This window comes from Gavia stellata, chromosome 2 (genome assembly GCF_030936135.1).
Source record: "Gavia stellata isolate bGavSte3 chromosome 2, bGavSte3.hap2, whole genome shotgun sequence".
Classification (NCBI taxonomy): domain Eukaryota; kingdom Metazoa; phylum Chordata; class Aves; order Gaviiformes; family Gaviidae; genus Gavia; species Gavia stellata.
Window position 1 is genome coordinate 90,806,828 of NC_082595.1, and position 17,865 is coordinate 90,824,692.

The 17,865-nt window shown below is 37.4% G+C and overlaps 1 protein-coding gene across 3 annotated transcripts in view; it reads right to left on the bottom strand.

The window, feature by feature from the left end:
• The window catches only part of FBXO25 (F-box protein 25), a 29,585-nt gene extending 12,433 nt beyond the window's left edge, over window positions 1–17,152 (bottom strand). For 2 of the 3 annotated variants that reach the window (XM_009808640.2, XM_009808639.2), the window contains exons 1-5: window positions 17,016–17,152; window positions 9,411–9,520; window positions 7,994–8,043; window positions 4,950–5,042; window positions 700–793 (exon numbers count right to left, since the gene is read on the bottom strand). In XM_009808640.2, coding sequence (XP_009806942.1) covers window positions 700–793; window positions 4,950–5,042; window positions 7,994–8,043; window positions 9,411–9,520; window positions 17,016–17,152 — 484 coding nt within the window. Of the gene's footprint in view, window positions 1–699; window positions 794–4,949; window positions 5,043–7,993; window positions 8,044–9,410; window positions 9,521–14,769; window positions 14,779–17,015 lie in introns of all 3 variants that reach the window. The other variant, XM_009808641.2, reaches the window with a different exon arrangement.
• Window positions 17,153–17,865: the final 713 nt, after the last annotated feature.

The following is a 17,865-nucleotide window of genomic DNA, read 5'->3' on the forward strand; positions in this document are numbered from 1 at the left end:
TAACTGAATTAACCAAGCTAATACAGTTAGCTCAAGCTAATAAACACTTTTTTTAGATGAACTAATGACAACTCAACTGTTTGTGTACAAATAGCTGCCCTAATTCCCACCATGATATTCATTAATGCTGTTTCATAAGTGCAAGATCAATAATTAACAATTTCACAGGCAGATTTGATGTAACATTTCATGCTATGCATTTAATAAACTTAATGCTGAACAGCTAGTTATAAATCCGATTTCTTCTGTTCAAAGCTGATAGCATTACATCTCCATTTAGTGTGGTTACCATAAAAATTTTTTTTCAATATTATGTAATACTTTAAAATAAACAATAAAGAAAAGCAGTTATGTACTTTAAAGCTCAGTACATCGTGCAAACTGACAAACATGTTACTAATCTAAAAGCTTTCACATTTCATGAAGAATATAATTTAATAGTAAACAATATTTTCTAAATAGAATCTAATTGTCGTTTAACTTCACCAATCTGTTTGAACAGACATGATTCAATAATCATGAGAAAACAACTTACTGCAACTGTGGGATAGGAAGTATGAAACCTTTCACTAATTAAATATGCTATTGCTTTGTCTTACAATGTAAAAATGGCAATAAAGCTAACAAAAAAATATCAACCGATAGCTTAGTCACAGTGATTAAATCTGAACAAGCAGATCACAAAACCTTAGGTCTTACCCTTTCTCACAATTTTGTCCAAAATGTTAAAATAGTTCTTCTGTGCTGCACCACTCAGTGAAGTTAACTGGGATTTTGCAATTAACTGCAAAAGCTAGGGCAAAGAATTAAAACTCAGAAGAATGACAGAAGTAAAGCATGGTTTCAAATACAGATTTTCAGTACATACATTCACCTACAACAGCCTAGAGCACTGCAACCATATTTTGTGAAAACATAACTACAGAGTTCAGAAAACGAAGCAAGACAAATGCGGAAAGCTTTAGGCATGCCCACTGGCATCCCATGAACAACTCATGAAGAGATGTAGATTTTCAAAATATATACAAATACCAGTGTTTATCTCCGTAATACAGCACATGACATACGGTCTTTATAACCTGTAATGAAACAATAGAGTGAGTCTGTTTTGGAGGCTCACAAATAGAAATGTGGTCTTTGATGTGGCTAGGTCCTGAACCCCCTGACAGATTTGGTGGCCAGGAAAACCACTCTGAACTGATACCAACTACCAGACTTGCAATTTCTGAGCGAAAGTATCATAATGGTCAAACCAAGGTGTGATGGACTTAGTGCAATACCTCTTGCTCATAGAGAGCAAATGCCGTATTTTACCTAGACTGGGAAAAAAAAGTCTGTATTACTCTCACATTGAGATCCCTGGTAGAAGAAACCACAATAATCTAATAATGAGCAGTATAAATACTGTGTTAGTAACTTTCCCTTAACTAATTGTCCACATGTTTCTCTCCGGAACCACTGTGAACAGAAGAGCGGTGAGAACAGTGGGAATGGTCTAGGGGAAAGTAACCAGAAGAGCTTAAGTTCTTGCTGCACATGAATGCCAAGTTTTAGCTACTAGAGGCAGCCATTGCTCCATTCTTACACCTTTGCTTTTACATCTTAGATGCCCTTGCTCCATTCTTACACCTTTACTGTTACATTTTAGATTCAGTTTCATAGCTGATAAGGACAGTTGCCTCTTCAACAGAAAATGGTCTCTTCATATGAAATATAACAGAGACTTCGATGTTATGACAGTATTGCAAAGTTTGTAAGTGTGGCACTGAGCTTGACAACTGCAATTCCTAAAGCTGAGATCAGAACAAGTGTTCTCAATACATCAGAAAGGGAAAGCAGGGAGCAGCATCCCCTACAGAGTGCTCTAAACACTAACCTGCAGAGCCATGCTTTGTAGGACAGCATCAACTATTGGCACAGATGGTGAACAAAGACTAAGCCTGCCAGAATTATTTTGTATCTTCATTTCTAAAACAATGTTGAGTGTAGTGTCAAATCAGTAATTTTCCTTTGGAGGAAGAGAGAATACACCTGTTTTCCCCCTAATTTAATAATGTTCCTTCTGGCTTCTCTGCAGGATCCTTGACAAAACATTATGTGCTGTGAAAAGAGGAAATAATTTTCCTGATGTACTTAAATACAAGCAATTTATTTATACAGTTTTTGAGACTAGATATCAGCACCTCTTTCTTGGCATTTTCAAAGCCTTTTAGTTTGATTAATAATTTAGAGCACACCTCTAGTTGTTCACTCTAATACGTGCCTAGCCATGGCTTATGTTGTCTACTAGAGATTATAACTTTGAATGGATCAACTTGTTTATTCAAATGGAAACATTTTGAAAAAAGACCATCCATATCAAACTCAAGGTATCAGACATTTAACAGCTAAGAAATGATCATGATACTACAGCACAAACAAGTGCAGGAATACAGCTGATCCTACCTCCTCCCCCCACTGCCCACTCTAAAAGTGTCTTGGGCAGACATCGCTATTAACTTTTAATAATGATTGGGAGGTTTTTAGTTAGCTGGATAATCAAAATGGATCATCTTAGTGGTCTGGGGTCAAAGAAAAGCTGTCCAGTAGGGCTTGGTATTTAAAAAAGTCGTCTTGATTTATAACTTGCTATCTTAAATGCAACAAGCAGAACAACACACAAAAGTAATGATCAATGTGTTCGTGCATAACTAGAAATAATTCTTAGAGGAGAAGAAATAGGAACTGCTGCACTGCATTAAATGAGATCTACACAAAACATCTCCACCATTAGAAACTTCAGGGAAGTAAGTGAGAACTTGTATAAAGCAGATAGGTATGGGATGACCTGCTTTTTACATTAGGTCACATTTGCAGACTGGCTTAAAACCCAATAGAGCAGATTAAACATCCTTTTTAAAAATCTGTTGCAACTTCACATATTACTGACATCCACACAGATGTTTTAATTTATTAGATACAACACCAGAAATATTTCAAGTCAACAAGTTCTACAGCTACAGAATGAATGAGCAGCAGCTGTTATTCATCATGTTTATTAGCAGCTCAGAAACTTTTGAGGTCTTAGATGTACAGTTTCTGTCCCTGTTGATAAAAGTCAGTTTGCCTCCATCACCTCATAGGAACTGATGCAAAGATAATTAAATTTTTGTAATTGTAAAACAATTCTAAAATTATTAAAATTTTAAATTAAATTCTAAAATGTTAAAAGGATTTTGGAAGTCTGCCTGCTATTCTAAATCCATCCTAATTTCTTAGGGTCTACCATTACTCTAGAAAGTGTTTGGATCACGAAGACAAATTGCTGAATTTTAAAGTATTGCTCCTTTCTCAACAGTCTTAAGCCTGGCTAAGTAAACCAGCCATTTTATATTCTTTGGCGAACAGAAGATAAACTAGTCAATGTGCTTATGTTAGACTTTGCACTTTTTTCCGATCAACTGTTTTGAGCAACTGAGCTTAGGCACTGCAGCATCTAAAAAACACGTAAAATTCTAGTTGTGGATTCATTCTACCTGTTTACCATTCAAGTGAGCCACTCAAGGTTGCCCCCATTTATAACACAATTCACCTTTTTTAGGTGCTTTTTCTTCTTCCTACTGTTCAAGGCTGAAAAGTCTTGGGAAAGTTCAAGGTTCTTGTTTCTGCTCCCAAAACAGCATTAAAAGCAATGTTTAAACTACAATGCACATGTATACCAAAAAATCTGCAAGGGGAATAAAACAGGCAAGTACCCTAACCACTAGCCTGGAAGCAAATCCTTTTTGCTTTGTTTCCTTTGGTCCCACATATCTTGTTTTTCTGGAAGTGTAACACACTGTCTTAGCTTCACAAGGATCAGTAGATTGTGTTTTCTCTCCAAATACTCCATGGCCTAGTGGTAAGGGTGTTCTCCTGGTATGTTTATTTAATTTTGATTTATGCCCTTCTAAGCTGTGGATACATTCCAAACACTACATTATTTGTGAACAGCCTCACCACTGAACTGAACTGTAGTCCTGATATGTTTCACATTTTGAGCTTCTCTAGGAGTTGGGGTAGAGAAAGATCAGTATCTCCCAGAACAGGTATTTCCAAGTGGACAGCTGGTTAGGCATCAAGGAAATTAAGGTATGAGATTATGTCATGTACAAGTTACATAGTTTTGGAAAACAGGTAGATAGCCCTGTTGTCCAGAACTGACAGGTTCCATGCATGTAATTCTCAACTTAAGACCAGACCCGACCCAGAGAAGCTAATATAGTGAGAAAGGGACTTTCCAAGGAATCATAAGATTAATATATCATAATTGTTTCTATAAACTTAATGTCACTATGTTATTTGTAAAAGACAACTTGCAATAAAACTCATTTCTGGAAGACAAAAAAAAGGAAGACTGAAAAAACTGAAGTCTCAAGTTTTAAGGGATGTTAACAAAGGTAAATGCATATATATCTTGTCCTAGATTAAAAATAAATAAAAAAGTGCAATGAATCACAGGACTGTTAAGAAGCTGCAGAAGAAACGGAAACTACAGAATATTTACACATGAAATTTTCTTCTGGAAATTGCTATTTTAAGCATATTTAAGACATAGTAAAGTATATTTAAGATGTACGACACGTTGCTATTTCTGGTTATATAGGAATAATTTTGTCTTTAAAGAGAGTTCACTACCCAGACTGATGAACAACAACTGAAACTACCATCAGTATATCCCTGTAAATACATAGCATACTGGCCATCACCATCTTCCTCAAGCTATAAGCTTTCATAGAGCAATAGAACGAGTTTTCGCCAAAGAAAAATTACTCAGTTTGAAGTTGCTTCATGCAGTATAAATGACATGTGAACAGGATATCTATACAGTCACAAATCATCAGCTGTTCAGTGCAAAACTATTTCTTTTGTACACACAAGCACATTAGCAAATGCATTTTTAAAATATGCATATAAAACAGAGAGCTTACTTTGACCACGTAATTGAACCTTCTGATGTCCTGAATTGCACTTGAAAAGTCTAAGCGGTTAAAAGCTTCTCCCAAAGTGCAATAGCCATGTCTCTGAGAATAAGAATAAACACACTTTAAATGGAAAGAAACAAAGACAAAATTGAGGAAAATACTCACAACAGCACTCTGCCCTGCAACTGATGCTTATGTATACCATTCTCCCTGGAAATACAATGTATCTGGACTGAAGATTTATTTAATTTCTTGTAGAACAAATGAAACCAGATACGCTATTTGGAACTATCAGGTACGTAGGCAGTATTACTCGACAGCAAGGCTTTTAAATCCATACTAATCATGCAATCTGTAATCACTGGCATCTTGAGTGTCCTGGGACTTGACTCCACTATTGCATGGCCACAATGCTGGTACTCTCTCATAGCTATCATGCTGCCCATTTGCCTCAGCACAAGGTAGAGCTTATTTGTACATCAGTCTGAGCTTACAACCATAAACATTAACTGATTGAGTTTATGTTCACATTTGAGGGTAAGAACACAACTACTTGCTCCTAGGATTGGAAGAACAAATGGTCTCAACATCTAGAATTTATTTTCTGGGTGCTAGAAGTTTAGGCACAATTTTTCTTAGCTATCAAGAGCAATCGCATTTTCTTTTGGTACTTCTGCACAGGTGTCTTAAGGTGAAAATGGAAGTTTCAGAAGCTGTTGTGAAACTACTTAAGGTGGTAGTAGCAGCCTGAAATTACATGGGATCGCGTAAGCTGAGTAAATTTAGAGCCACAAAGCCACACAGGAGCCTTGAAGCAAATATAATGAGGCTGGAAAAACCCTACAACTGGTGAAAGAGATACTTGCAGAACAGTGTGTTAGTATGGCTTATCAGCCCAGGGAAGGAGGGGGATAAATAATTATTTGAAGTTCATTCCTAGACAGACTTCCTCAGTGAATTATGTGATGGTGAAGAGATGGCAGTACAACTTAACGTTCCTTTGTGCAACCCAATGAAAGCTTACCCTGGATGTACCCCAGTGGGACAGGAGACAGTTAACTATTCACTGCAGAGTGGTGGTAATTACTGCCTATTGGTTAATGACCGAATTCAGGATTGCACTGCTTGCTCATCCAATTAATATACGTGAGACGCAAGCGTGCGGCACACTTCACAATATGCACAACTTAGTTGGCTAATAGCAGGGAAATAACACTTACAGACAACAAAACTTTTGTTGAAATTTAAATATTTGTGACTGTTCTCTGGCTAAACAGTTATGAAAAGGCCATGCTTAAATACATTAACATGAGAGGTACATTTCCTCAAACAACTCAAAGCAGATTTCTGTGAAACTTCAGCTCTACCTTTCCCAAAGTACCATCATGACAAAACTACTCAAAGAGCATTTCCTACTTAATTTCAGCTATATACCTGCACTTCTTTTGATTTTCTTTATTTTCAGTGCTCTCCCATAGCATGTTTCTTATCAGGACCTTGCTACTCATTATTTTGCCCTAAAATTCAGTATCCAGTTTGGAAAAAAAGTTTCCTAGTTGTGACACAGCCATTTTGAACCCAAGTAAGATTACAACCTGTAAGGAAAACCAGAGCCTCTGTAAATTATGGTTTAGATTAGCTTAAATTGTTGCACTGAATTTTTTGGTTCTAGTATGCTTATTCATTGCTACTTTTTCATTCTGCTACTTAACTTCTAACTTTTTACTCTAAGCTTTTGAATTTATACAAGGAATTACTTGGAAGAGGTTAGTGATTAATTCTAACCAGGAGAGGTGAATGGTCAATTATTAGAAGACAACAGCAGTGACAAGAATAAGCTAATTTGTACATCAAAATATTTCTTCCACTCTCTGAATGGACAAGAAACCCAAGCAAATAATCACACCAACTTCTACACAAGTATGGGAAAAAATAATCCCAACATACAGGTTATGAAGGACAGCAATGAGTGATTTTAGGCAATTTGTGTTCTGGCCTGAATGTAGTTTGAAAACTTAACAACCTTATCATACAAAACACCATGACTGGTGACAGTCTGTTGTCCCCTCTTCATTCTTCCCCTAAATTTGAGATGGCACAAAGGGAAAGAGCACGCTTGAGACTTTTCCAGACCAATGTAAGTAACCAGATCTATCACAGGTTAAGATAAACTGGGAAAGAGGGCTATGAATCTGGTGAAAGGCTTTGTAATACCCTTCAGATGTAGAAGGGCAGCCTCCAGGTCACTGGCCTGCAAGATGAAGTCTTCCAGTATCTCCTCTATGTAATCTCTCTCCACAACACCACGTTATTCCCGAGTACAGACTTCTTTATGGTCTCCCTCAGCTCTAAAATGCAAAGCCAACTTTTGCCTGCATGGCTAGGGTCATCACGCTCACCTCCTTCTCTCTCTCCTGGCTGGCATTACTGTGTGGATGAAAGACATCCTTATGGGTGCCCAGGTTCCACCCATCCCAGATAATCAGAGGAATAAGCAGGAACGAAACTCAAACTTCAAGACAGTTTATCTCTACATAAAATGGATGTATTTTAACTCTTGGCTTTCCAAGAGGTCATTCCAAGATCTTTTATGTTCCCTTTACCACTGCATGACAGTTTGTATCCCAAACTGAAAGCATCTGGACTTTGAGGAATACAAAGGTCCTCTTTATAAAGTTTGAAACTGAAGTTTTACTTATATTCAAATTTACACCAAAATATCAGGTAGCTGCCTGCAGACACCTTTGGAGACAAAGTTTTGCAAATACTTTCAAAGAAGTGGAGAACTGCATGTCCATCCTTGCAAGTGGAGAACTGTACATCCATCCTTGGAAGTTCCCACATCTCTGGCATAATGACTGATGTAAAGTCAACTTTGCTAGCTGCCTTTGCCTCACCACGTGCAGGTGTACTATGTTGCCAATGAAGAGAGAGTTGAATATAACTCCTAAAACCACATGGCACAAATGCTTTTTTTTTTTTTAATATACTATTTGTCAATTAAGAAGCACAAAGATTGTAGAAATGGACCCACAGCATGCAGGACTTACTTCCCTGGTGCTTTCTTTATGAACATAAATCCATTTTTCACGATAAAAACCTAAAATAAAAATCAAAATATAAGCATTTTTAGGCTTGCACTTTAGGTAATGCCTTCTAGAAAGAAATTGAAGAAAACAGACCATCCTCAATAAAATGCTTCATAAGCTGGGAGAGATGGTAGAACAGTTTTGATGAAGAAAATTTGTAAAAGCTGAAAACAATGACTACAAATTTTCAGAAGTGACATACTTCAAAAAATAAAGGAAAAGTTAAATAATTTTATAAATCAAACACAAGAGTTGGCACACACATGGCAGATGTAGTCCAACTTTTGTCAGCTGCGTACCAACAACAGTCAATTTCTCCTACAAAACCCCTGATCTTTTTTAATCCAACAGGCTCCTTAGCACTTAACACAGAAAGTACAGAAATGAGCAACCTTTTTGTTCCTGAACACTCCACCCCTCTAATCTATTTTCTTCTGTAAAGGTGCCTCCTCTGCATCCAGTTGGTTCAACTACTTGCAGAATGCTGCAGGGAAGTAAACTATACAAGACTAAAAGGCAACCACGCAGACCTTCAGCTTTCAGAAGTGTGGTATGTTGTCAAATGAAAACATGCCCTTACATATAGCCACTTCAATCTTTGAAATACTTTATGCCCAGACAAGCCGGGGGAAGGTCACAGCTTTCTGCAAGACCATCTCTTTTACAATTTTGGGAATATACAAATAATCGAGGTAATTTCAAGATCAAAGCAACAGAAACAGCAAGAAGTTGCTTATCAGCTCACCTTTTTTTTACCTACTCTTTCAAATTCTCTACTTGAATATGTTCACTTGCTTTAATACACATATTTGCAGTCTAAAGTACAGGTGATCTTTTAAAAATGAGAACTGACAAAAATAGCTTTGATATTTCTAAAAAAAGGACTATTTTAAAGAAATTCAATACTGATTAAAGTCTTTACCAATAGCTATAGGTATTATGACAAAATATATTTATGTATGAACTGATTCCAGAGCTGTAATGCTAATCAGAATTTGAATTAAGCAACATTAAATAGCTGCTTTGGTAAGCAGAAGCTTCCATAAGCATCCAGAAGAATTTAATCTAAAACTAGTCTACAAAAAACCCACAGTGTTTAGTATCAGAAAGCATTTATTATTCAGGAATTACTATTCTTAAATGAATTACCTTTGGATCTTTGGGGAAGAAAAAAATAAAAAAAAAATCACACAACAGATGATCAATGACACAGTTCAATTAAGATGTATCACTTCTGACACCAGAATTTGTTGCCAATACTAAAGTAAACATAATTCGGAAGGCTACTCTATAGATGAAGATAAATGAATGGCTACTATAAAATTTTGCTGAACCTACAAGAGTCTTCTAAAATAAATGAAAAAACCTCCAGCCTTACATTGCGAATCTGTGTTACTCCTAAAATGATCTTTTTTCCTCTTCTTGGCTGCAAACTCACAATCTTCAGTACTGTATATTTCTTCATCTTCATCATCACCAGCTAAGATGCTGAAATAAACACATGTAATTAGAACAGCAGTGATTAAATATTTAAGATGCATACAGCTTATAATTCTCTGCATTAAAGTCTGCCAGCTGGAAAAAATAATAGTTTTAATGATGTTCCTCTACCTAATGTTCTATAGCAACACGTATCTTAAGAGAGATGCTGTCTTGCTCTTTTCTTCCCAGTGGCGTTGAATTTTGTGTCAAAGTGATTAATACACACAAGTATCTTCCTAACAGGTATCTTGTAAGTCATTACTGACATTTAGGAAGGACTACTGAGGAGACAGGACTAACTGGCAGCTGGCTGTCTGCAAAGCTTTAGTGTACAAGAATTCATTATTTGAAACGGACCAAGCATTGAAAATGTGTGCATACAGGTAAAAGCGCAGGATTACTGCACATCCTCACACAGGCAGAAAGTCAGCAAAGACATACATTTCTCTTACTACTGTCAACTTTGGGGCAAAAAGAAGTCTGTATTTTAATAAGTGCCTGAATCACAATACTGTATATAATTTAGGTGTCACAATAATGTTTTACCAATGATTTGTATGGCATCAAGAACCACGTGGTCTACCCTCCTCTCTTCCAGAAAGGATCAACTATACCTATGTCACTTCTGACAGTAAACTATGTAACCTAACACTGAGGACTATAGTGAATAATTATCTATATAGTGTATATATAGATAGTGTGAGTATATAGAAAAATATATATAAAGAAACTATAAAAGTTCTGTTGGATAAACTAACCTTTCTAAAAAATCACATACATTTAAAAACTGCCTGTCCTCCATAAAGTCTACACAGTTTCATAAAGTTTTGCTTTCCATTCTTGCAGATAAATGTAAGGAACAGCAATACAGATAAGAATGGGTGTTCATTTTTCTAGCACAGAGAAGGAAGATACTTCATATGAAGGCCAGTCTTGCACAGATAGGCAGAATAACTAAGGATACGTGGTGGACTGCAGGACTGTTATTTCTGTAGGACTATTTTATTTCCCCATTATTCTTTGACAAAAAAGTTGTATACAAAACCCTTCCCACACATTACTCTTTTTAATCCGAATTTGCCAGATGAATCTATCTATCTCAGTTTGAACTTCAAATTGCACCAGCAACAGCTGAACATTGTGAAACTGAAGGACACCAGTTTATTCAAAAAAAAAAGACCTGTACTTGGGCGTTAAGTTGCAAAAATAAAATTTTATTAGTTTATTGCTATTAGTTTACATAGCTAAAATTTTCAGGCTTGAACCATCTGTTAAGGAGGATGACTAAACAATGCTGTAGAAAAGCTTTTAGAAAGCTAAATTTTTTTAATTGCTCTAATCAGTAAATGCTAGCTCAGCTTAAAGATACACAAGTTGAGAAGACTCAGAAATAGAAAGTTGTTTTCATCTTAGGTTTAAAACCTGAAAAAAGCAACATACCTCTGCATTCAGATAGAGCTCAAATGCCCAATAATATACACTTCCTCAAGCATCAGATAAACAAGCAAGGCAGCTTGATGACAGTGAATTAATACAAGGAATTGTGAAGATGAAGCAGACTCTTTCAAACACCTTCGTCTGACATTCAAATTCAGCTGTGACATTCCTGGAATTCTTCATGTAATTTTAGAGAACAGACAACTTTGACTTATCTCTGAGGATCTTGTCATATGAGGCTTTATTTCCACACTTCATGTGGCAAGTCTTTCCCTACTTATCTGTAACCATCACCATTCTTCTCAACAAACTTTAAGTCTCTTATCAAGAATAAAAGCAACTGTCCCACAGACATCAGAAGAATGGGACAGAAATACAGTGACTGTTAGCCTTCCTTCCAGAAATCTGGAAAGCTGGCTGATGAGTAACAAAGCTGCTCCCCCATTTCCAAAAGCAACCCCTGCCCCTCCCAAACATCAAGGCGAGATAAAATAAATTGAATCAAGTGCAGCACATGCCATATGGTGTAACAGAAGCCTTAATTTAATGTTTTTACTATAATACTGCATATGACATCTGAGTGCACCTTGAAAGATTTCAATACATACATAATACTGCCAATTTACAGCTATTCTTACTTTCTTGTCTTGATCATAGAATCATTTAGGTTGGAAAAGACCTTTAAGGTCATCAAGTCCAACCGTAAACCTAACACTGCCAAGGCCACCACTAAACCATGTCCCTAAATGCCTCATCCACCACCTCCCTGGGCAACCTGTTCCAATGCCTGACAACCCTTTCAGTGAAGAAATTTTTCCTAATAACCAATCTAAAAGTCCGCTGGTGCAACTTGAGGCCGTTCCCTCTTATCCTATCACTTGACACTTGGGAGAAGAGACCAACACCCACCTCTCTGCAACCTCCTTTCAGGTAGTTTTAGAGAGCAATAAGGTCTCCCCTCACCCTCCTCCTCTCCAGGCTAAACAACCCCAGTTCTCTCAGCTGCTCCTCATAGGACTTGTGCTCTAGACCCTTCCACCAGCTTCGCTGCCCTTCTCTGGACACGCTCCAGCACCCCAATTTCCTTCTTGTAGTGAGGGGCCCAAAACTGAACGCAGTATTTGAGGTGCAGCCTCACCAGTACCGAGTACAGGGGCGCAATCACTTCCCTGCTCCTGCTGGCCACACTATTTCTGATACAGGCCAGGATGCTGTTGGCCTTCTTGGTCACCTGCACACACTAATGGCTCGCATTCAGCCAGCTGTTAACCAACACCCTCAGGTCCTTTTCCACCAGGCAGCTTTCCAGCCACTCTTCCTCAAGCCTGTAGCGTTGCATGGGGTTGTTGTGACCCAAATGCAGGACCCGGCACTTGGCCTTGTTGAACCTCATACAATTGGCCTCGACCCATCAATCCAGCCTGTCCAGATCCCTCTGCAGAGCCTTCCTACCCTCAAGGTAGACATTGTCTGCAAACTTCCTGAGGGTGCACTCGATCCCCTCATCCAGATCATCGATAAAGATATTAAACAAGACCAGCCCCAATACTGAGCCCTGGGGAACACCACTTGTGTCCGGCCGCCAACTGGATTTAACTCCATTCACCACAACCCTTTGGGCCCGGGCACCCAGCCAGTTTTTTACCCAGTGAAGAATGCACCTGTCCGAGCCATGTGATGATGCACTTCTTCATAAAAAAAATACTCTAAAGCGTCTAAAAGCAAAGTACCTGGTGTCCTTAGAACTACAATACCCTACAAAAAGCATGAAAGAATTTCAGCTTTTTCAAAAAAGTAATTTTATAACAGTATTTAAAGAACCTCTTGGGTATGAGACTTAAAATGCTGGAAAACTTCACAGGGCTATCCGAACTCCAACTATTCTTCCTCATCCCCTTACTTCTTTTCTCATGGAGGAAGTCACACCCTCAAGTCATGCAGTTACCTACAGAGACACACTAAGTGTTTTAGAAGAGACTCAAAGCCATTTACAGCTTGACCATGCATAGAAAATCCTGAGGTAAGTGACTGCACCAAGTAATATTTGTCAAATGCCAAAATTATCTAAGACTAGATTCAAATCCAAGGACTTCTATCCAGTGCCAAAACCACTTCTGTGAACACCATATCTCACGTTCAGAATTAGACAAGAGACAACTGCAGGCTCAAATGACTACCCTGCCAGCCCAAGTAGTTCGTATGAGCCTAGCACACAAAAAAAGGAGTATCACCATCATGAAAATCAGCCTGATTCTCTCCTTTTACCTCAAAAGAAAAGCATAAGACAGCTTTACTAATAAGTTGCAGGCTATTGAGAGGCATTTACATACAATTCTGTAAGGCAGTGCTGTTCTCTCTCTCTCCTCCCTCAAGCTTCAAGGACACAGCGCCCTGGCACTGGAAATATATATCTGTGCTAGAATTTATCGGTACAAATTGCAGGTAGCTGTGGCCAGCATTTAGCCCACGGAGATTGAATGAGCACTGCCTCAACCACATTTCCAGCTACTGTATACCTTGAATACAAGGCACTCTTCACTTATTTGGATAATTAACATTATTATATAAGTAAGAGCTACAGAACCAAGAGTCTCATTTCTTCCATCTCAGTTTCCAGAAGTGGAACTAATTTAAAGTGCAACTATTCAAACTTTATTCCAAATCATTTAAATTGTTCCTGCAAAGGGATTATGTTTGTTCAAGGCTGGTTATCATTAGGTCCACTGTTTTTGAATAATTCATCAACTGGATTCACCAAAGCACTGGATGACTAATTGAAGAAGGTAAAAAGTTCTATTTTAAATTGAAGAATATGTTTTTATTGTGTAAGTTATTTACATGTCTTGAAGGTTTATTTCTGAATCTGTTTTGATTAGATCTTTTTAAATTTCTGAAGAACAAGTATTTGTAATTGATAAAAGACAAAGTTTGGCAAGTAAATCTATCCATACCTTCTCACAGAAGAGAATACAAGTAATAGGAAACAGGGTTTCAGTCAACTACATAGCTTGAATTTATTTCTTTTTAAAGGAAAACTGTCATAACTGCTCCCTGGAATACAATACTCAAGTACTACCTTTAGCATAGATTTCTACAGAATATATTGGTGAAAAATATTTTTTCATTTAACAAGTGAAAATAAATAAAACCCTGTTAGGGCAGCCAGACTGGCACACACCGTCACTCCTATTCATAGGGCAGTTTAAAAAGAGACAAATAAGTACTTACGTATTGTTTACAATACGCTTCTCCCACAAGGAAGGAAGCATTTTATCAAGCCTCATCCTTACTCAGTACTGTATCACATTAACAGATATCCTAAGCTGATCTGTCTATTCAATATACACAGGTAATTGTTTCCAAATAGCTTAAGATGGTACAGAGAACCAGCCAGCAAAACACAATACACTGCTGTACTTCAACATGAAGCCCTGCCCATGGGATAAAAGAACCCCATGCCTGGGTATACACAGACTGGACAGGAAGCAGTTTTGCAGAAAAGGAGTCAGGGGTCTCATGGATAACAAGCTGAACACAAGTCAGCAGTGTGCCCTTATGTTGTAAAAAGCCAACTGCACCCTGGTCTGAGTTAACAAAAATGTGGACTGAAAGAAGTAAACATCCCCCTTTATTTGGCATGAGAAACTTCATCTGTGTCTATTGTATTGGGGAGCCCCAAACTAAAAACATTGGCATACTAGAACAAGTCCAGTGGGGAATTACCAAGGTGATTAGGTACAGGAGCACACGATGCATGAGGGTAAGAGAACTGAGCTTGTTCAGTATTAAGAGGTGGTGGTGGAGGGAAATCTGATTACTGTCAATATCTAATATGGGGGTATAAAGAAGGTAGAGCTAGACTGTAACATTAGAAGAGGTGGGCAGCAGTAAGTCAAGTTGTAATGGACACAATCTGTGATAAGAGAAATTCTTATTAGATTGCGGGGGGGAACACGGACCAAAAGAAAAAAAAAAAAATTCACAGTGAGGGTAATGGAACCTGGAACAGGAGCCCAGAGAGGAATCTCCACTCTTGGAAATGCACAAAGCTCAACTGGGCCACACCCTATACAACCCAACCTCAGTGGGCCCTGCTTTGAGTATGTGTTTGGACCAGATGACCTCCAGAGGTACTTTCTACCCTAAATTGTTCTATAATATTCTGTGAATAGACAAAACCTTTGCTGCTAAACAGCAATTAAACTCATAGATCCAAAGTTCAAATTGTAGTGAAATTACTCCCAAGTAGTGCTACTTTGCCAAGTAGTACTAACTTGAATTCTATAGTCTAAGTTTGGACAATATACATTTTTAACTGAATAGACACAAGCAGAATTAAAAAAAAAATAGGGCTACAGAATACGGTGTGGTTTGGCTTTTCTAAGTAGGAGATGTACGAGATGAAGATGGGGAATCGCTACAGATGAGGGCATCTGCTGCAGACTAGGTTGGTCCCCAAGTTTGGGATTCTGACAAATTGGCAAGCTAGCCTAAGAAACCCAAATCATGAAACACCTCAGGTTTAATGAAGACTTTTTTTCCCCCCAGAGCATTTCATGGCCAGTCCCTTCAAATTAATGTATCTATTTTAGTCCTGAACTTTAATACTCTCATATCTTTCCAAAACCAGTTGATTTAAATCTGTTTCTAGCAAGACAACTCCAGAGGAGTTCAATACTAAGTTCTTTCAAGACTAAGGAAAAAAGAAATCTAGCATTTGTGCTTGAAGAAGCAATAAAAATACCTCACCTTGCTTTCTGGAGAAAAGATAAATGTATCTCAACATATAATTAGGATCAGAAGAGCAAAAGTCTTAATGATATTCACAAAAACAATGATCATTTATGTCATACTTGCCAAACAATATTCATTAAAGCAACCTACAAAATATCATTATTTAGGAACTGTGTAAATAGCTATCAAAATGAAACTAGATTTCCTTTCATTTGCCAGCTATATTATTAAAGATCTATGAAAGAGGGAAGAAAAGATTTTTTCAAAGGTATTTAAGACAACTTTTATGTTGGAGGCTTACTGAACACTCTTCCAGACAAGCAAAGTCTTTTGTATCCACAGTGGCCAGACTGTGTGGAAAAGAAGTCCAAATAGTATCAGTGACCGATGAACACAAAAACGGCATGAAGAAAACAGTAGGTCAAGATAAGCTTAATAATAATTCTTCACTGCTTGATAACTCTTGAGGTTTATTTCACAAATTCAGAAAAACACAGGTGTATGAGTACAGCAAGTCCTAGCTTGCCAGTAAATTCCCTCTAAATCAGATCAGTTACTATATCATTTCTGGACTAACAACAAAACACTGAATGTTCCCTTTCCTCATTATGAACACATGATGGAATTTATGACCAAGAATGCTATCCCTGAGAATTACTTCTTGGTTGAGAAACCAAGTAGAAATTTGTTTGGACAAAGCTATTTCTATCACACCAGTCTGTGGGCATCTGCCACAAGTATTACTCTAATTGACCAGTACCTTTCTCACCTGTTCTACAGGAGCACAAACAGTCATATATTGTGTCAGAGAATTATCATAAAGCTACCATTAATTGTGTATTTGGAGCAGAGGCATTATGTGACTGCCATGAACAGTCCTAATCCAACACCCAATCAGCAGAAAGTCTTCATTCATTTCCAGGTAACATTTCAATATGCCTGCTGAACTTGCAATTTATAAGTATCACTTTTATCTTTAAATAGTACTTGACAAGTTTTTTTGTTTGGTTGTTCTTTTTATTATTTTGAAAGACATACAACAAGATGGGATCCGTCTGCCTAAAATACACAACTTGCGAAGCAGTGACAAAAGACAGACAATCTCCATAGGGGTCTCCTGTCTGCCTAACATAAACAAAACACATGGTTGCATCTGTATACTTCTAGCATATGCAGATGGTATCATCTACCACAAACACTTGCACTCTGAATGGAAATTAAGTCAGTCTTTGCCTTCCCACTTGCTATTAACTCATGCAGAATCACTGTTTTTTTGGTTTGGGTTTTTTTTTTGTTGTTGGTTTTTGGTTTGTTTTTTTTTTTAACTTACACAGTGTGACTAATATCATTCAGCTGATTATTCCCATCCTCAAGCGCAGGACTGAAGGGTTCACATCGTTTCCATCCATCTTCTGTTTTAACCCATCGCCATCCAGGGGATCTCCAGTCTTGACCCAAAAACGGCATGGTTTCTCTATAAGCAACAAGAAAATTTTTTGTTTATTATTTAATAATTAAGAAAAGTTGCAAAACTTCTTGTCCTTATTTCAGTTTTTTGCAAAACTTCTTGTCCTTATTTCATTTTCAATGCTCATTTCTCATTAAAAAAACATAATGATTGCCTTGAAGAAAGTAAGTTATCTGTAGAACATCCTTTTAAGAAACAGATTCAGTGGTTTAAGTACATTTTTGATTCTGTAACCCCATTCTTCTTGTCTTTTGGCATTTATTAGATCAAGGTAGGTTTCCTAGTTCTTTAGGGAACACGGAAAAGAATAACGGTAGTCCAGTAAAGGGATGGTATCAAAACGAGCAAAATTGTTTCCTGTGTAATCTGCTCCGTCATGATCAAACAGATTACTGATTTTGAGACCTGACTAATAAATGGCTGTTGAGTTTGACAGGCCAAAAAAATCAACGTTGCTCCTTTTATTTTTTCTAAGGCTTATAAATACTGAGTTTGTGCTACACTGTATAGTGATGTTTCAGTAAAGAAATTTTCATTTTCACAAACGTTTTTTTCAGGGTCACCTCCCACACTAGGCTATTAACTGGATACCAGGACAAATGGAGACTGCATTATAAAGTCAATTGTGAAATATCCCCTGAAATTCCTACAAACAAACGCAAGCCATGTATATCATTCAAACAGTGTTCTGCTACCCTTTTTCAAACGGGAG